The following is an 18,810-nucleotide window of genomic DNA, read 5'->3' as shown; positions in this document are numbered from 1 at the left end:
GATTGAGGTTGGTTGGCAGGTCGCGCAGACCCAGTGCTCGGATGAGTGCATCACCTGAAATTTGGATACAAGGAAGACGCCGCGCCGGTGATGGGCCGCATGGGGTTCCGCAGTTGCAATCCTGTGAACTGACGGCGGGCTGGGTGGACGGACAGGGGAAGGCCCAAGGCCCAAGGCCCCCTCCAGGCCAGCCAGCCAGGGCACTCAACCTGCCCGGAAGGCTCCAGGTGAGGGATGGCCAGGGTTAGGGGGCACACGGCCACCACAGCACCACTTTTGGCACTGTCTGTGCGCACTGTGCCGAGACCGACGCAGCGAATCTAGTGGCACCGTGTGGGGCCAGTGCCCTTTTCTTGTCAGAACCTAGTCCAAAAGTGACGATGGACCGCACAGCTGCTGCAGGCACGCACTCTGCTGGCCAGACCCAGACCTAGACCTCTCTCTGGCTGGTGGCAATACCTTACGGAAAGTGGACGAGGGAAGGCGGGCGGGAGTGGGATGGGCAGTTGGAGTCGGGTTGAGTCTGATGGATTTGCTGCCCGCAGAGCCCGCCTACCTGGTAATGTAGAGGCAGACTGCAACACTGTACGGCCTGGCCTGTTGCTGTTGCTGCCCGCATGCCTTCCATTGGTACACGGCAGGCAATGCAAGACTCGAAAGAGGGCACGACAGAGGTGGGCAGATTAAAATCACACTCACTGGTCGGAACCTGATGGAAGTCGACGGAGCTACGTCCGGTCTTTTCCAGGGACGGATCGGATTCTCTCCTTCGTCTGTCTGTCTGTCTCTGTCACTCTGGTTTGCCCTACTACTACTACTACCACACTCACACTGCACCCAGCCAGCTGAACAGAGCTTTCTTCTGCCTCTCCCTCTGCCTTTCCTTCCTCTCGATGGTTGCCGTCCTCTCTGTTTGACGATTGACTTGCTGTTATCTCTCCTACGCCAACGTCTCACTCCCTCCCAAACCGTTGAGCCTCTGCCGCCCTCTTGGTCTCACCGTCTTCTTTCTGCCCGCCCTTCATCTCCGCCATCACCCGCCTCGTCCGCCGCATCGTCCGCACCACCGCTGATGATCTTGCGCGGGGAGCCGCAAATCCTCGCCGTCGTTGGATCGTCCCAGCCAATGTCTGCGTCAGCTGGAACTCATCGAGACGGGTTCCATCCTGCGCGGTATACGGACGATCGTGTGCTCTTTGTTTCTGCTCGCCCCCTCGGTTATTATGCTGCCTCCCCTCATGCCAAATACCCCTCTTTTCCCCATCACGACGACTGAAGCCCGTTCTGGTACCTTGGGCGAATTCGCTCCATCGTGAACCCCTTCCCAAGTCGTACGAGCACTGCTGTTGAAGCAGCAACTCCCTGATCCAGCCGAGGGCATCGATGCAAACCCAGTCGGAGTCATGCCTGACCAGAGTCTCCGTCGATTGCTTCCTGCCCCAAAAACCCCCCTCCCAGCTCTATCACGTCCACCGCCTGCCCCCTCTCGAAAACGTGCCACAGCGACAAAAGTTGCATGCAATGCCTGTCGTGCCAAGAAAAAGGCTGTAAGCACCGGGCCGCCCCGTAGTCTTCCTCTTTAAGTCAACTAACAGATCTACCTTTAGTGCGATGGCAAGAGACCTGCGTGTTCATCATGTGTCGAGCTGAACGTGGCATGCGCCTATGTCAGTGTAGACGAAAAGGAGACGCCCGCAATGGCTCTCAAGCGCGAGAACCAGGCTCTCAAAGCCGAGAACGAAGCTAACAAGCGCGAGAATGAGGTCCAGAAGCGCAAAAACCAGGCTCTCGAGTCAATGTTGGCCCAGCTTAGTTACATGTCACCAGAGGCCATGGCGAGGACTGTGAAGGAATTCAAGTTCGCAGTCGACCCAAACGCTCCTCTCCGCTCCATCACCCCGTCAGGCCTTGATCCTCGACGCTTTCTGCCTCAGCTGCACACCAATGTCGAGTTTGAACTCATGAGAGACTATCCGACTGCGTACCCTATTTCAGGAAACGCCCCTCGATTCTCCAGTCCGGAGAGCACAGACTCCAGACCGTCCAAAATGCGTCGGATCACTGAAGCATCTGATTCGGCCTCGTCATCGCCTGAACCGAGCACGGTATTCAGCAACGTGTCCGTGGCCGGTTCTTCATCGGGAGAAACCTCCAACGAGTCCGTGGTCCTTCCGTCGAGCACGTCCAGCGTCTTCTCGGTTGAGTCTATCCCCCCTCCCCCAATTCAGACCGACTCGCGCCTGAAAGATCTCGACATCACACACTGGACGGCCGTGTCCATACCAAGCGATGTTGCTGCGAATGTCATCTCACTTTACCTTGAGACGGACCATGCCATCCTAGGCTTATTTGACACCGAACTGTTTGTGCATGATCTCACCCACTACGAATACCAGTTCTGCTCTCCGCTGCTCGTCAGCGCCCTTCTCGCCTTTGCTTGCGTTAGTCTTGGCAACCTTTCCAGTCTAACCACAGCTAACTCCTGAGTAGCAAGCGTATGCGGCATACGACCCTGCCGCCTCTGGTTGGAGTCACGAATTCCAGGCAGAAGCAGACAGGTTATGGCGCGCAGATCGAGAAGACTCCCTGACGACTGTTGCCGCCCTGGCTTTCCTCATTCAGTCTGTGGGCTGCAATGGCGACGGCGAGCTCGACGTTCAGTACATCAAAGACACGGCAGCCATGGCAAAACGCATGAAGCTCTTCGGCACTCCTGATTCCTGCACCACCGAAGACCTCGGCAAACTCTCCGAGGAAGACGCAAGGGCGAAAGCACAGGTCGCCTGGGGGGTCTTCAGCAATCTGAGGTGAGTCTCGGAGAAGACCACCCTTGCGACGAGAGTGTTCCCTAATAGTGGGAATAGCATGGCGTCACAATTCTATCTGCCAGCTACTACCGAGTATCCGCCAGCTCTTCCAATACCTGGAAAGGACCCAATCGTACATGCTGGTACCAGAAGCGAGAGTCCTCCCGACTCTGGTTCTCGTAGGAAAAGAAGCGAACCACCACGAGGGGCAGCGACGTTTGCAGCGTTATGCGAGCTATGGGTCATCTCATCCCGATTAACGTGGTACTATCAGCATGATACTGGCCCTGGGAAGGCCGCCAAGGGGTTCGCCCTGCAGAAATACCAAAAACTGCTGTCATGGGCAGCCAACCTGCCCGAAGGTGTAACCCGTAATGAGCACAGCCCTGGCCATGTGCTCGTTTGCCAGTACGTCACCCCGTAGCTGAAGCCGCACGTAGCGAAGACTCACCGTCTGTAGTATGCTCTTCCACGGCACGATCCTCTACCTCTTCCGGCCGTTCATCCCCACCGAACAGCAACACACAATCAACTCGTGGTCGCCGTCTGCGCCAGCTGTACCGTCCATATTTGCTGCTTCCCTCGAGCAGCTTAAAAGCCTGGTGGACACCTACATGACATTACCTCAAAGGACCTACTCCATCTTCTGGCACATAGCCCTCATGCACGTGGCAAACGCCGCGGCAAACGACGCAAGCGATCCCGAGGGACGACACTACTTTTTCAAATGCATCTATGCTTATCTGGGTCTCTACCGTTCCTTCGCCGTCGCCGGTGTGATTGCGCAGGGTCTGCTGGGCATGGCAGTCAAGAAGGGGACGCTGAATGCCGCGGAGGGGTATGCGATATGGCAAGAGTTTCGAGCGACGGACAGCCAGAGGAGCAGCGGGCAGTCGGTAGCTCCGACAGGGTTGTTCGTCACTGATCTCAATCTCGCCGTGAGGGATCGGGAAGCGGCGAGGGTGGACAGGCTCATTGAGGAATTCAATGAGTTGACGCTACTGGAGGAATTCACCGTGGGGGTTACGTGAGGGTGTCTCGGGCAAGTGCAGCCAGGCTAGGCATCCATGACAGAAAGCAAACGAATGAAAACGAATTCACCGCAACCTCTCTGGCCTGATTGCACGTCCCGCCGAGCTCCATGGCTGCCGTCGCTCCTGTTCCTTCCAACAGTGAATAGAACCTCCCATTTGGTGCAGAGGTTTAGCATATCGCGCTTTCACCGCGGGGACACGAGTTCGAATCTCGTAGTGGGAAATCTTTTTGATTCGTTGACATTATCCGCCTTTTTGTTTCGCCTGGCTTCGAGGCAGGCCGAAAATTCGCCCCTTTTATGACCCTTGCGAGCTCGAGAGGTCACCACTCACGAAAACTACTAACACCGCGGCGTATCTAAAGGTACATTAGCTTGATATCTCTCAAGTGGTGACGAGGCTTGACTTACGCTGCCGTTCCGGCAAATATCTCTGCCCTCCGCGCGTTCGTCGTTAGCCCAACGCTGAGAGCAAACAGGGCCGTGAAGAAAGCGATGAGACCAAGCTTTGCGGTGTCGTTTTTGGCGAAGTACAGTCCTGTTATCGATCCTATCAGGAGGATAGCTGCGATGAGGGTGCTGATGACCGCGACTGCGATGGATATAGAACGCTCTTCGTATCTTCCTATTTGCACTCCGTTTTGTTTGGTGTCTGTCTAGCAGAAGCTTAGCAGGCCATTCCCTCTTCCTTCCGCTCGCACTCACCTTTAAGGGCCAGTTTCTCCTCAAGTACTCTGATAAAAAGTCCGTCTCTTGGGCCGGATTCAGAGCAACCAAATCTTTTGCATTGTCAAGGATGTCCCTTTCCCTCCCGCTGAGTTCACTTACTCCCGTGAACCATGCTTTGAAGGCTTCTAAAACTCGCTTTTTTGGTCTGTCTAATTTAGCGATTTCACTTTGGCGAAGTAAGGTTTCATCTAGCGGAGTGTGAGCACAATTATCGTGGGATCGAGCAGTGCTTGACGGCATCGACATACAATATTCTTCCAATTTATGGCGCAATTTTGCGGCTAATTCTGCGCGAGCCTTTGCCTTTGATACTTGAATCTCATCTCCTGTACCTGTGGTCCGTGACTGCGCGAGATCATCCAGCAGCTCCCAATCGCACACTACCATCTGCCAGTCCATGTCTTCGTCTTCGGCATCTTGCTTGTCAAGCTCATTCAGCTCATATTCAAGGCTCAATAATTCCGACTGGAGATGTAGCAAATTACGGGCTGCTAGCTCATCAAATCTTCGGTAGATCAATGTCTCGTTGTCGACATCCCGTGCCATCCAGTTCGCGGCTTCGGCATATCCTATCTTGTGGGTCGCCATCCCGTTTGCTTTACGCTTCGAAACTTCGGCGGATGGGATTTTCTCGTAGGAACATAGAACAAAGATCATTGAAACAATGGTAGCATGAGCTCCGAAGTCCCCTTCACTTTCCAGTGCACTGAGGCTTCACCGACAGAGATCTGTACGCATATGGGGGTCGACATGGGTCTTCAAAGGCAACAACCGAGTTCTGGAGGGTAGCCGCTTATGACTCGGAGCTTATTCGAGGCGGAGTTGTCGGCTTGAGCTCTGCATTGAAAGAGGCTGAGCTGCCAATGAGGTATAAGAGTCGTATTGCTCCTCGCTGACGTGGCATTCGAAAGGGCATAATCCGGGGCTGTGATGTCTCGGCAGGCTCCTCCAAACGGTTTCATTGGAGATTAGTGAGTGTTGGGCCGCAGTGCGTCTGCCAGGGCTGCATGTAGGATATTGGTATAATACGAGAGGAAAAATTGATAACTACTGGCCTTCGTCCTCAAACTTGGGTCTGAATACACTACTAGTATGCTCCCAAATTTCCTACCTCCGAAAACGGACAACAACGACTTGTGTAGTCCAACAACGTGGAAGCTTCAATCGCAAGAGGTGACTTTCGGCCGCCAAACAATCTCGGATCCTTGTGCCCCTCCCTTCGGGATCCTACGCATTTTGCGATAAAAGGACCCAACACGGAGAAAGACGATGGATCTCATCGGGAATTGGGAGATATGAAAGAACTTCTTCCTGAGCACACGTCTTCCAACAGACCATCCCCTTCGGAACCATCTCCGAGCGGTCCGTTGTCTGTTTTACGCTCTATGGCTCAAGTTGCCGAAACACTTATAGCATTGCTTGAAGGTCTGAAAGAGTACCGCAAAGCTACAACTGATGGTTTCTACTTTGATACCGACGATACCGGAAAACTCAAGTTGAAGGGTTTTCCAACGGCATGGCGACGGCTGGGCCTAAGTCTGCTACTCCCTGAATGTGCCTCCATGCAAAGGCTAACAGAAAACACGCGCAGGTAACTCAAATGGATCTCCCTGGGACAAGAGTCAATACACATCGGGAACAACGGACTTTGTGGTCGAGGGGAGTGTCGACGGCGTACGCACAGAAGCGTCGCCAGACACCGGCTCAGATGAATGCATCATATCAGCCCAATTTGCGTCCAAATTACGCCGGAACCTGGTACCTGACACCAAAAGAACCATAACTCTCGCAAACAAAAAGACAGTTCAATCACCAGGGATGGTCGAGGTGCTTTGGAAATTTGCGAATGAGCAAAAACATCATAGGTTGAAATGCTGGGTTCTGCCAGGCTGCACTCAAGACTTTGTCTTGGGAAGCAAGTTCTTGAACATGTCAAAAACTCTCACGGCGTTCACTTACCGCATCAAGAAAGTCTTCACTTCGTCCAAGCTCCGGCTGAGACTCATGGGCGAAGAGAAGCAGCGTCTATCGGGGATATTCAACAACCGTGTAACGTCGGCACTTGCAGATACTGGATCCGATCTGATGCTGGTTTCCTTGGATTATGCGTTACAGCACGGTCTTTCCATAAAAACTGGGAAAAGCCACCGAAGCGAAGTTGAGCTTGCAGATGGTACGAGAACATGGACATATGGCACTGTCAAGAACGCGATGTGGACTGTTGGAGAGAGTACAGTGGAGTGCGACTTCCACGTGCTGAATGATCTGCCTGCGGACATCATCTTGAGCAAAGACTATCTCTTTGACTTGAATATCTTCTCCATTTACGCCGATTTGTTTAACAACCTAGATTCCGTGGAAGATTTCACTCTGCTCTGCGGCATCCGTCTCGTTGAAGAGGAAATCCAAGATTTAGAAAAGTTGGAGGAAGATTTTCTACGGGACGGTAAGCAATCAGCTGATATTTATGCTTGAATATGACTAACATCTTGTCAGTCACATCCCAAGATGCGTTCGACTTTGACGCAGGAAAGAGGGAACGCCGTAGAAGGCTTTTGACAGCAAGAAAGATTGCTTCATTACCTCTCGCGGAGAGGCAGAAGGCACTCAGCCAACAAGAAAACAGGAAACGACGCTGGGATACAGCGAGGGCACAACACAAAAGACTTTGGGCGAGGACTTCGTGACGGTCAGTTACTGTAACTAGCCAAGGGGCTGGTTCTGAGAGCTCTGCTTAAACAACAAAGAGGCATAGATGGTAGACGGCAGCAATGCCCCGCGGATAGAAAAATACGGAGCGATTCCACTGGGAGTTCGGAGTTCAAAAGTGATTTTCTCCATAAAGGAGTAAACTGTTCTGGGATCCGGAGGCCTTCAGTGCTCATCTACAGCAAATCGGATCGCGATTCGAGGAAGCTTGTTTGTTAGTAGCGCTAGACTCAAATTTTGTTCGTATTGTAGATAAATACCTAGGATATAGACCTCGGTCTGCCTCGTCCCCAGGAAATCACCACCGTCTACTCTAAGCCCTGCAGCTGGTGTAAGTCGTGAACTGAGTTGACAGGGGTGCCAACCGCCCCCCTGATTGGACAAAACACTCCACCTCCACATGGCCAACTGACCTCTCGCGAGCTAACAGCGTCAGATCCTCTCATTTACGTCTCTCCCATCTCTCATCACAACAAGGACATCGGCCCTTCAGAGATAGCGTTGCAGTCCACGGTCATGACCTCCTTTCGCACAGCCTCCAAATGCCACCGCAGGCCTCCCGTTACAACCCACAAATAGCTCAATGACACCCGTGCCGCCGTCGTCCCTGTTACCCGCCGCCTAGGAGTCTGGAGCGACACGGAAAGCTCCACGAGACGGCGCTAAGAGAGCGACTGAGCAACAAACACCGCATCCGGCCGTTTAGGTTGGCTTGGTGTGCCAAATTGCTCCTCCTCTTAGCCAAGGCTCATTTTCTTCATTCCTCTGCCCTCCGACGCTTTTAAGCTCCCGCCCGGTCCCTAACGGGTACGACGGGATCGCCATTGCCCAGTCGCGCTGGCCGCTGCAACAGCTCACTCTTGACGCTAAGCCTGAACTCTCTGCAGCGTTTTCAAATCATGGCGACCAAGTGGCCGCTAGCCAAGGAGCTCCCGACGCCGTTTTCGTAGGGATCTCGCGCGATCCCCAGTAGCTCTCTACCTGTTGGTCACTCGATCTGCTATGCTTTTGTTCGGCCGGGGCGATGGTCTGGCCAGCTAGTGGCTCGATGACATTTGGAGGCAACAACAACGCACGATCACGTCTCACATTCCGGTGCGCCGTTGCTTGGGGATGTGTTTACGACAACACCATCCCAGGCCAAGACAACGATGGATTGTCACCTTTTCTTTTTAAATCATCCCATCCCCGCGTTCTCTCTTTCATCCCGTCCCCGACAGAGCCGCACGCCACTCACTCTCTCAGACAAACACAACCATGCCGTCAACGAGGTCATCTATTTTGGGCTTGGCCCTCGCCCTCCTGCCTCTGGCTGTGGCTGACGACCACCCTGTCGTGGCGGATGATGTCTGCAACTGCTTCCTCACCAACACCTCAGAGAGCTACTTCACCAACCATCTGTTCTACGACTTCCGCAACCTCGGCCAGTACGCCGGTGTCCCTGACATCATCACCAGCTACAACGACAGCGGCAACGCCTCGGTAACATCAGACTACTTCAACTCCGATGCATGGACGTCAATATGGTCTATCCAGAGCTGGAACAACAGCGGCAACAGGGGCAGGAGCGGCAACGATGCCACCATCAGCATGGTCAACTCTCCCAATAACATCTACATCGAGAAGAACACCGACTCCAATCCCCAGTCGGACACCTACATGAGCTTCCGCACCGCGCGTCTCAAGGACTTCCAGACCTCCGCCGAGATGGAGTCTGTCTCGATGGGCTACCACTTCGTCTCGGTCCGCATGTTTGCCCGCACCATTGGCGACCCAGGTGCCTGCACGGCCTTGTTCACCTACCGCGAAGCCGAAAAGTACGCCGACGTGCAGGAGGCCGATATCGAGGTCCTGACCAAGGACCCCGACAACAGGATCCAGTACACGAACCAGCCCTCGTTTGACGACAGCGGTAACACCATCGACCAGTCGACCCAGAACGGCACGGTGCCCGTCTCTTGGCGCGACTGGGCCATCCATCGCCTGGATTGGGACTCAGAGCAGAGCGTCTGGCTTGTTGACGGCCACAAGGTCTCCACCATCAAGTTCCAGGTTCCCCGCGATCCCAGCCGTGTTATGATCAACTCCTGGAGCGACGGCGGTTCGTGGTCTGGCGTGATGGAAGTCGGCAATTCGGCCGTCTTGCAGGTGCAATGGCTCGAGTTGGTCTTCAACACCACCGACTCTCCCACAACCGTCACAAAGCGCGGTGCCGCCGATTCGCAGCACGCTCACGGACCCCAGGGTAAGCTGGCGCGTCGCGACGGAGATGGACAGTGCCAGGTCGTCTGCAGTATCGACTCAGCGCACGATTTTGGCCAAGTCGTCATGTTGCACAACGGAACCGCGCCTGGTCTGCTGCTCGCCCAGTCCAGGGCCCTGGTCTTCTGGGTGCCGGTGTTCATCATGTCGGCGATGTTCTTCCATGTTCTGTCTTAATGAGTGTGTGGGTTTGCTTTCCAGCATAGCAAGGGGTTTAAAATGCATCTGTATCTTGATAGATAACGAAGTCTACGATTACATTCTCGCAGCTGTTTCTCTACTCACATCTTGATTCTCATTTGTCCTCATGACCAGGGTGGTCAGACAAGCACAAGCTGTCAGCGCTCTGAAGGGATGAATAATGCAGCGAGCTCGACCCCTGTATCTCCAAACCGGGCATTACGGCGTACCTTGTACAGTGGGCCGCCCTGCAGAAACAGCGGCCCCCAGGTGAGAAGCCAAGAAGCCTCGGCCCCGATGGAGGGGTGGGACGGGAGCGAATGGGAGAGGATCCAACTCCAAACCCTTGCTGCAGCTCAACCTCCCTCAACAAACTTCTCCAATCCCGCAGGCAGTCAAAAACACCAAAGCTGCAGTCCTGCGATCACCACGCAACACAAACCCCAAATCTACCACAGCTGCCAACCGCAAGCAATCATGGTCGACCAGGTCCCGACGAAGCCCCAGAGGCGCCCCTCGTCGCCCGCGAAGAATGCGTACCTCATCTTCTACAACTTCGTCTCGGCCGTCGCCTGGTCCGTCGTCCTCGGCAGGACAGTCGCCCTCTTCACCATGCGCGGCCCTCAATTCGTCTTCCTCGGCGTCGGCGATTGGACGCGCTGGACGCAGACTCTGGCCGCCATGGAGGTCCTCCACGCCCTGCTTGGTGCGTATCCCTAAGACCCAAGCCAATTGCTTCAAGAACTGACGGGAATCATGTACAGGAGTCGTCCGCGCCCCCGTCTTCACGACCGTGATGCAGGTCCTCAGCCGCTTCGTCCTCGTTTGGGGCATCGTCTACCCGTTCCCCCACCTCGCCCGCAGCACCTGGTACTCGTCCATGCTCCTCGCCTGGAGCGTCACCGAGGTCATCCGCTACTCGTACTTTGCTCTGAACCTCAGCGGCATCCAGCCCAAGCCCCTCGTCTGGCTGCGCTACAACACCTTCTTCGTGCTGTACCCGATTGGCATCACCAGCGAGTGCGCCCTGATCTACCTTTCGACCGGCCCCTATGCGAAGCTTAACCCGTTGCTCCCGGCCATTGGCTACATGGTCCTGGCCATCTACGTTCCTGGTACGTTGGTTGCGCAAGAGAAATGCAAGGACTTGAACTGACACACGACAGGCTCCTACATTCTCTACACCTACATGATGGCGCAGAGGAGAAAGGTCATGCGCCAGATGAAGGCCGACGACTTGGGTCTCTCCAAGACGCAGTAATTGCATTGCAAGACGAGGTCAAAAAATACAGGTGGTATTTGGAGGCTACGTGGGTATGGATTTAGACAAAACCGGTATCTAAAAGCGCGTCCTTCGTTGCTCTGGAGGCGCAACATTCGTAATAATATAGATCAAAGGAAACCCTCTCGTGCATCAGGCAGTCGCACTCTCTCCCGCCTCCGTGATGGCCAGCTTCGGCTCCTCGCTGGTCTCGTACCAGTCATTCGTTGTCCACTGCACGATCAGCGACGCCGCATCTTGCTTCAGCTTCTCGTACCCAGGGTTCTGTTTCGCCTCAAACATGTCTGCGGCGGTGTCAGTACTCAGCTCCACGGTCGGTAGCAGGCAACTTACTCATATGCGCCAACGTCTCATCGGTGGCCATATCATTGACTGCCTCATTCCACACCCCGGCAGGGCCCTTCTTGGGCAGGTTGCAGAACGTGCGGTCCTTGCCGAGCACCGTCCCGACTACACTGACCTCTTTGCTGCCCGCCGCTTTTCCCAGCCGGGTGTACAGGTTGGCAAACCCGACCCCAAGCTCCCGGTTCAGCTTGACCATGTACTGCACCCTCTTCTGCAGCTCCGCGCCCTTAGCCAGGCACCCGACAAACTCGAGGTGCGACGTCGCCCACGTCAACCCCTGCGTGATCTGCTCGCGGTTGTAATACGCCGCCCCGGCGCTCGCTGCAGCAACAGCCGCACTACCTGCCACCATGGCAATCTTGCCCCATCCCCAGCCAGCCTGCTGCTGCTCCTTCTTGACGGGCGGTGCCGGAAGCGCCGCGACGGGAGCTTTGTTCTGCGCGGGGGCGGCGGCTTGCTTCGCGCCCCAGATGGCCGTCCCGAGCCCGCTGAGCTGCGTCATGGCGGCGGAGGCGGTGTTGTAGTGGCCCTCGGCGCCGTGGGCGACGACGCCGGGCGAGATGCCGAGATAGGGGGTGTCGAAGGCGAGCACGCCCTGGACGTAGGGGAACATGAGCCCGTTGAAGGTGGACGGGTTGTCCGACTTCTCGACGCCGTCCTCGGAGTAGATGGGATGCTCGGAGGTGAGCCCGACGACGGTCTCGGCGGCCACGATGCCGCCCATGGAGTGGCCGATCAGCACGATCCTAACGGACGGGTCGACCGTCGGCGACGGGGTTGCGTTTGCGACCTCGAGGTCGATGACCTTTTCTAGGAGCCTGGCTGGGTGTCAGTGACCGACCCTGGCTTCATAGGAAGCGGGGGAACTCACCAGTCGCGGAACCTGCTGACGCAGTCTCCCAAATCTCCGCGCGTCTCATACTTTGGGTACACGAGATGCTTTACGTTGATTTTGGGGAGGGCGGCGGCGAGCTGGGCCCGGAGCTGCTCTGTAAAGCCATCCTTGTCCCCAAAGGTGTCGTCACCTCCCTGTGAAAGTGTCAGAAGCTGGTTGCATGTTGAAGTCTCCCCGACGAGGAAAACGTACCTTGAAGCCGTGGATAAACACAAGAAGTAGAGTCTTCTTCATCTTGTGATCGCCATCCACGGTTGCTTTAAGTTGGATGTTCGGGACAGCTGGCTTAGCTTCAGCCTACGGGCTTGTCGGCTGACAGTACGAGGACAGTGCGAGCGTGCATGAACGACTGCCCCCGCATCGCCACCCCACCCATGTGACTCCCTTCTGAAGGGCAACTTCGATCAAGCTTGTCTCTCCTTCATCTTAGAGTAGAATGACTTTTCTGTGGAGTCTGTCATTCACTGGTTTTCGGACAATAAACTTGACCATGAGAGTCAACAGATTGGATAATTGCAGCCGTTGATGGGTTCTTCCGTTGGTACTATGGCGTACCTCTGGCGCAGCATGCAGGCAACGAGCGGGTAGCTCATCCCAAGACCAATCAATCATGGCTGATCCTGTCACCTGATTAGGTAGGCAGGCTGCAAGAGCCAGCCACTTTATCAAGTGCGCATACCTGTAGCTGACGCCGCTTCCATTGCATCGATTGCAATTTCGAAACTTCAACACTTTAAGATATGCGACATGCGTCTTCTCAACGTCAAGACCAGGAAGTTGGAGCAGTATTTCAACAACATCCCGAACTATGCGATACTTTCTCATCGATGGGGCGAAGAAGAGGTCACTCTCCAAGATCTCAGCTCTCCAGCCTATCAACTCATGAGAGGATATGCCAAAGTCAACGGTTTCTGTCTCTTGGCTGCGGAGCATGGCTTCGACTATGTCTGGACCGACACCTGTTGCATCGACAAAACGAGCAGCGCTGAACTCTCTGAAGCCATCAATTCTATGTTCCGGTGGTACGAGAATGCGTCAGCCTGCTATGCTTACCTTGACGACGTAGGTAGAGGTCCAGCGGACGAGAGCCAGCCCGACGTTGATGGCGAATTCAAAAAGAGCCTTTGGTTCACGAGAGGCTGGACTTTGCAAGAGCTTCTCGCCCCCAAAAGTGTGCTGTTCTACGACAAATTTTGGAGGCAATTTGGCGACCGCTCCTCCTTAGCTGCTGATATCAACGCCATCACAAATATCCCCATTTCTTACCTTCGTAGGGAACAAGATTTTCGTTCAGCGAGCATCGCCGTCCGCATGTCGTGGGCAGCTTATAGAGAAACTACCAGGATCGAGGATAGGGCGTACGCGCTTCTGGGAATATTCAATGTAAACATGCCGCTTCTTTATGGAGAAGGCGATCGCGCATTTGAGAGGCTCCAGCTAGAGCTCCTAAAGCTCAACACTGACGAATCCGTTCTTGCGTGGAGCCCGCTGGATACTACCTTGAAAGAGGAACCTTCGGATGTGTTCTACAAGCGTTTCCGGATTTATTATAGCGTTATACACCTGCTATCCGCCGACCCTCAAGAAACTCAGTACTCCAAGGAGTACTACCGAGAAGTCTCACATCGGCCTGAGTATCACAGACTACTCGCTCAGAGTCCCAGAGACTTCGCTTGCTGGTCAAACATTTCCGCCATACCGATGGGTGGAACAAGCTCGGTGCCTGAAATGACGAGCCGAGGCCTGCGAATCACGCTTCCTCTTTTCCAACTTGAGAAGCTTGCCTACGGTCTGCTTGATTGTCAGATTGGGACGGACTTCAAAAAAATCGTTGCGATTCCTCTGTTCCAGACCGTTATTAGTGATGAGTACATTCGACCAAAGCAGCCCCCATGCCTATTGGATCTCCCTTGGAGCACTACACGGCGCATGCAGTATCGTACCATCTACATAAGGAAGGACAAGCAGGATCACCGTCTTGAGCAACCGATCTGGAATACGGATATCAAGTGTGGGTTTGTCCGTCTCGACGCTGCACCAGATTTACCGGAGCGGTTGGTGAAGGTAATACCGACAGAGGCGGACAAGAGGCAATGGAGCAGCGTTTGCCCCGTTTCAGGTGCTGACCAGACTTGGAAACGCATTCTCTTGCACTACTCAAAGGACAACGGTCAAGATGAAGGGTTCGTTGTCGTCCTCGAGCGGCGGACCTTGATCCGCGCAATATTCTCGCGTACTATGGTTCCACCACCTTTCGTCTGTCACATCGTCGCCAAGAAAAAGGGCCAGTCTCTCGAAGACATGTCACAGAACTTCGATACATCCAAAGCAGGCGACTTGGTTGTGTGTCCGGATGGACCTCGGAGTGTCACAGTGAGACGCGATGCGTTCCTGAAGCACGAAATGTTCATTGTCACGATCTCCTCCTCTTATCCATCATGTTCGCCAGTCCAGACTCAGATCTTCAGAGCACCATCACGAGGACTTTTTGCTGGGGCCGGGATGAATGCGGACGCTGCAAGCAGTTACGTCTACGAAAGTTGCATGTTTAGTTGGCGAGAATTCTATTTCGTCCCCATTACGATTCTCTCTTGGGCATTGCTCAGCATCACGGTCAGCAAAGCAGAAATTGCTGTGTTGGCCGGATCTAGTCTGTCTTACTTTGCAATACGCCTCAAAGCTCGACATGCCGCACACGCCATCCATGTGTCGAACGTCGATACATCTGAGTACGAAGTCGCATTCCGTTACTGGCCTTTGGACCTGGCGTTTGTAGTTTGTTTCACGTTTATCAACGTGTTCATCTTCATTCGCTGCTATCGGCTTGGCGAGGACAATACTGCATTGCTGGGCCTTCATCTACTCTCGATCTCCATCTGGGGTCAAAGACCTAGGACTCTTGGTACGCCTTGGAGGGAACGGCTGGTCAAGACTTGGCTGCGTTCCCGTGTATTTGCATTGAATGTGTCTATACTTCTCCTGGTTCTGTCATTCTATAGCCCATTGACGGAAATGGTGGCCAAAACTGGATGAGCCCACGCCCGAAGAGCCACCCGAGTTGTAATATACAGACTTAGGCAGAGAACCACAATGCTTTATCAGCGTGTAACTGACCAAGATGATGTACAAAACATGACTGAGCAAAGTCAAAGCACGAGCGATCGAAAGTACAGTAAACCTTGATTGATCATCTCTAAGTATACTTCGAATCAGTCTCAATCATGTTTTTGGCATACAACCTTGATCATTCATCAGCAAAAGGCGATATTAGTCAGTTGACCTGCGGATCACCCTTGGTAAACACGATCAATTCGCTTTTAGTATATCGTTAATATAAACGCCAAGGCCGTTAGTACGTGGCAGCCAGTCTCTGCACAAGGTACTGCCCGCTGTTGATACCCTCGTACTTCTTCTCCGCCTCCGTCGCGTAAGTACCCGGAATGGCCTCGATGTGGCTCTTGAAGTTGGGGTTGCAAAAGTATCTTCTCATCGTTAGCATCTCATTCACTTTCCTTGGTCATCTGACTTACGCAATGCTGTACCGCGGAGGGTACTCGGATCCATCCTCCGGCTTCCTCGGGGGCTCGACGACACGGTGGATCGTGCTCTTGATTGTGTCGTTACTCCATCTCGCCAACAAGTCACCCGCGTTGACGACTACCGTTCCGGGGATGGGCGTGGCATCCACAAACTGGCCGTTGGGGCTCTTCACCTGCAGACCGCCGCGGTCGTCCTGGAAGAGCAGGGTGATGGAGCCATAATCGCTGTGAGCTCCGGCACGAACCTGGCCGGGGTTGATCTTGAAAACTTCAGGGTTGACTGACGGGTAGTGCAGCAGACGGAGCGTATTATCGCCAACATCCGTGAACCCGTCAAAGTAGTGCTCATCGATGCCCATGCCCACGGCGATGGCGCGCATGACCTCGACGTGGAGGTTCTTGCACTGCCCAAAGAAGTCAAGCATCTGCGCCTTGAATCCGTCCACGGGGCTGCCCGCCTTCTCCACGGGCCACTGGTTCGGGTGCGTGGGCTCGCCTTCGCGTCCAATCTCGTAGCTCTCCTTCAAGTCGGGGTTGCCGGCACGCTCCTTGCCGACCGAGGCCGCGTCCATGAACTGGCTGACCTTCTCGCGGCCGGGGGCAGAGTACCCGCGGTTGGCCTCGGGCGTGGTCCAGCCGACAGCCGTCTTTGCGTCGTCGTCCTGGGCGAAGAAGTCGGCCGACTTGGCAAAGGTGGCAGCGCGGAGCTCCTGGCTGATGGGGACATTCTTGAGGTAGATGAAGCCGGCGTTTTGGAAACCGTCGAGAATCTGCTTGGCGGTCTCGGTGCGCTTCGCGTTATCGCCGCTGAGGAAGGCAGAGAAGTCGATGAGCTGGGTTGCGTGAGTGAGAAGTGAAGTCGGTGATGCTTGGCGAACTCACGGGAATGAAGAGACCCTCCTTGTCTACTGCGGTGGCCGCCATTGTGATTTAGTTATAAACAGCTGAGAATGAGAATGAACACCGCCAGATTGCAAACAGTTGATGAGATGTCAGTGTTCAAAGGTATCAGATACCATTACTCGGACTGAGACGTAGAAGATTCCACGGCGTCGCGATAAGGTTCACGAGCGAGATCCGTGCGGTAGGGCATTTGAGTGACTTATATTCGTCTGGTAATACAACAGGACCCTTGTGAAAGTGCATACCCAGGCTACCAACCACATGGCCGGCATTGACCTCAGCCCGGGGCATCTAATCAGTCCAGCAGGCCAAAGCCCCTTGCTGATCCCGGCAAAGAGGTGACGGAGGAAACAGTAAGCCATACAAATCCTTGAGGGGTCATAGGTCGGCTCGAACCGGGCGAGTCGCGCGACCAAGGCCATCGGAGACCTCCTACGCTGTGCTCATAATACCAACGTGTAAGACAATAAAACAGAGTGGCGTTACCCCGCCAAAAAGACGACGGAAAGATAAGGCCGGCGCGGCGCAAAGGACAGGCGAAGATAACGGCGGGGTAGGACAATCGGCAGCCAGCGCAGTTGGAGCAAGACGCCCGCGTGTGGGGTGGGCGACTTGATGCGGAGACGTGCATTTCGGATGCAACTTCATCACCTTCCTGTAAAGACATAGCCCTCGGGTAGCTGGTACTTAACTCAGGAACACGAGAATGCTCAGCGCTTAAGAAATATTCGTCTCAAAGACTCGACGTTGTGTCTTTTTTTCATTCCTGCAATTGCGTGTTAGCTGAGAACCTTCCCGACTCGCGATTGAGCCTCGACCATTTGTAAGTCAGCAACCTCCAACGTCGCATCTTCAATCTTCAGCCAAAGACTCACCTTAAGCACAGAACACGTCCAAGGCGCTTCCTTCATACCCCGCACCTCACCAAAAAACATAACAAAACATTTTTGAGCATTTGGCGAAAAAAAGACAGAATGGCCTCTTCAACACCGATGAGGGTGGTAGACATCCACACGCACATGTACCCCCCGTCGTACATCAAGATTCTCGAGTCTCGAACCACCATTCCTGTTGTCCGCCGGTTTCCGCAGGACCCCGATCCGCGCCTTATCCTCCTCGCCTCGGAGCAGCAGGCCCTCGACGAAGCCACCAAGGATGCCACGGCAAAGCCCCCGGGCCGGCCGCTGACCTCTCACTATGCCTCGCTGGAGCAGAAGGTGCACTTCATGGACACGCACAAGATCGACATCTCGGTCGTTTCCCTGGCGAACCCATGGCTGGACTTTATCGACGCCTCGGAGTCGGGTCCCATGGCGCGGGATGTCAACGAGGAGTTTGACCGCATGTGTGCTGCGCATCCCGGGCGTCTGTTCTTCTTCGCTGCCCTTCCCCTGACTGCGTCGCTCGAGACGATCCTCGATGCCATCAACCACGTCAAGGGGGTCAAGTACTGCCGTGGTATTATCCTGGGCACGTCTGGACTGGGCAAGGGTCTCGATGACCCAGAGCTGCTGCCCATCTTCAAGGCCATCGCCGCCGCCGGTCTGACCATCTTCTTGCACCCGCACTATGGCCTGCCCAACAATGTCTGGGGCCCGAGGGCGAGCAACGAGTACGGCCATGTCCTGCCCCTGGCGCTGGGCTTCCCCATGGAGACCACCATCGCCGTGGCGCGCATGTATCTCGCGGGCGTCTTCGATGAGGTGCGCGACTTGCGCATGCTGCTCGCTCACAGCGGTGGCACGCTGCCTTTCCTCGCCGGCAGAATTGAGAGTTGCATCCTGCACGACGGACAGCTGGTGCGCGAGGGCAAGGTCGGCAAGGGCCGTCGGAAGATCTGGGACGTGCTCAAGGAGCAGATCTATCTCGATGCAGTCATCTACTCCGAAGTTGGATTGAAGGCGGCCATCGACGCGAGCGGAGCCGATAGGCTCATGTTTGGTACAGATCACCCCTTCTTCCCTCCGTTGACGACTGATGAGCAGGGTGAGTGGGAGAGCGTGAGCATGAACGCGGATGCTGTGGCAGCTGCTGTTGGTGAGGGAAGTGAGCAAGCGAAGGCTATTATGGGTGGAAACGCGATTGAGATTCTGAATCTGAAGGCGGATTGAGTAATTGCATGAAAC

The 18,810-nt window shown here is 54.8% G+C and overlaps 8 protein-coding genes across 8 annotated transcripts; 5 read left to right on the top strand and 3 right to left on the bottom strand.

The window, feature by feature from the left end:
- Positions 1-1,697: 1,697 nt before the first annotated feature.
- nirA-3 (Nitrogen assimilation transcription factor nirA) lies at positions 1,698-3,838 on the top strand (the record flags this gene model as incomplete). The annotated part of the gene is made up of 4 exons (XM_036638311.1): positions 1,698-2,441; positions 2,491-2,807; positions 2,865-3,215; positions 3,268-3,838. 4 exons carry the CDS (start codon positions 1,698-1,700, stop codon positions 3,836-3,838), a joined length of 1,983 nt encoding a protein of 660 aa, XP_036495426.1.
- A 300-nt stretch (positions 3,839-4,138) lies between these two features.
- On the bottom strand, positions 4,139-5,157 carry CGCS363_v006461 (uncharacterized protein; the record flags this gene model as incomplete). The annotated part of the gene is made up of 4 exons (XM_036638310.1): positions 4,139-4,199; positions 4,252-4,496; positions 4,546-4,619; positions 4,818-5,157. The coding sequence occupies 4 exons, from the start codon at positions 5,155-5,157 to the stop codon at positions 4,139-4,141; spliced, it is 720 nt and encodes a 239-aa protein (XP_036495429.1).
- Positions 5,158-8,535: 3,378 nt separating this feature from the next.
- CGCS363_v006460 (uncharacterized protein) lies at positions 8,536-9,717 on the top strand (the record flags this gene model as incomplete). The annotated part of the gene is made up of 1 exon (XM_036638309.1): positions 8,536-9,717. The coding sequence occupies one exon, from the start codon at positions 8,536-8,538 to the stop codon at positions 9,715-9,717; it is 1,182 nt and encodes a 393-aa protein (XP_036495428.1).
- Positions 9,718-10,197: 480 nt separating this feature from the next.
- CGCS363_v006459 (putative very-long-chain (3R)-3-hydroxyacyl-CoA dehydratase) lies at positions 10,198-10,981 on the top strand (the record flags this gene model as incomplete). Its single annotated transcript, XM_036638308.1, has 3 exons — positions 10,198-10,426; positions 10,485-10,835; positions 10,887-10,981. The coding sequence occupies 3 exons, from the start codon at positions 10,198-10,200 to the stop codon at positions 10,979-10,981; spliced, it is 675 nt and encodes a 224-aa protein (XP_036496570.1).
- A 153-nt stretch (positions 10,982-11,134) lies between these two features.
- Positions 11,135-12,476, bottom strand: CGCS363_v006458 (uncharacterized protein; the record flags this gene model as incomplete). The annotated part of the gene is made up of 4 exons (XM_036638307.1): positions 11,135-11,286; positions 11,336-12,165; positions 12,219-12,376; positions 12,435-12,476. 4 exons carry the CDS (start codon positions 12,474-12,476, stop codon positions 11,135-11,137), a joined length of 1,182 nt encoding a protein of 393 aa, XP_036495597.1.
- Positions 12,477-12,989: 513 nt separating this feature from the next.
- Positions 12,990-15,275, top strand: CGCS363_v006457 (Vegetative incompatibility protein HET-E-1; the record flags this gene model as incomplete). The annotated part of the gene is made up of 1 exon (XM_036638306.1): positions 12,990-15,275. The coding sequence occupies one exon, from the start codon at positions 12,990-12,992 to the stop codon at positions 15,273-15,275; it is 2,286 nt and encodes a 761-aa protein (XP_036496581.1).
- A 316-nt stretch (positions 15,276-15,591) lies between these two features.
- htyE-1 (2-oxoglutarate-dependent dioxygenase htyE) lies at positions 15,592-16,705 on the bottom strand (the record flags this gene model as incomplete). Its single annotated transcript, XM_036638305.1, has 3 exons — positions 15,592-15,724; positions 15,773-16,614; positions 16,664-16,705. The coding sequence occupies 3 exons, from the start codon at positions 16,703-16,705 to the stop codon at positions 15,592-15,594; spliced, it is 1,017 nt and encodes a 338-aa protein (XP_036496587.1).
- A 953-nt stretch (positions 16,706-17,658) lies between these two features.
- On the top strand, positions 17,659-18,795 carry acmsd (2-amino-3-carboxymuconate-6-semialdehyde decarboxylase; the record flags this gene model as incomplete). The annotated part of the gene is made up of 1 exon (XM_036638304.1): positions 17,659-18,795. One exon carries the CDS (start codon positions 17,659-17,661, stop codon positions 18,793-18,795), a length of 1,137 nt encoding a protein of 378 aa, XP_036496588.1.
- Positions 18,796-18,810: the final 15 nt, after the last annotated feature.

Source organism: Colletotrichum siamense, assembly GCF_013390195.1.
Source record: "Colletotrichum siamense strain Cg363 chromosome Unknown KSG_Cg363_contig04, whole genome shotgun sequence".
In the NCBI taxonomy this organism is placed as follows: Eukaryota; Fungi; Ascomycota; class Sordariomycetes; order Glomerellales; family Glomerellaceae; genus Colletotrichum; species Colletotrichum siamense.
This window is presented reverse-complemented; position numbering and strand designations above follow the sequence as displayed.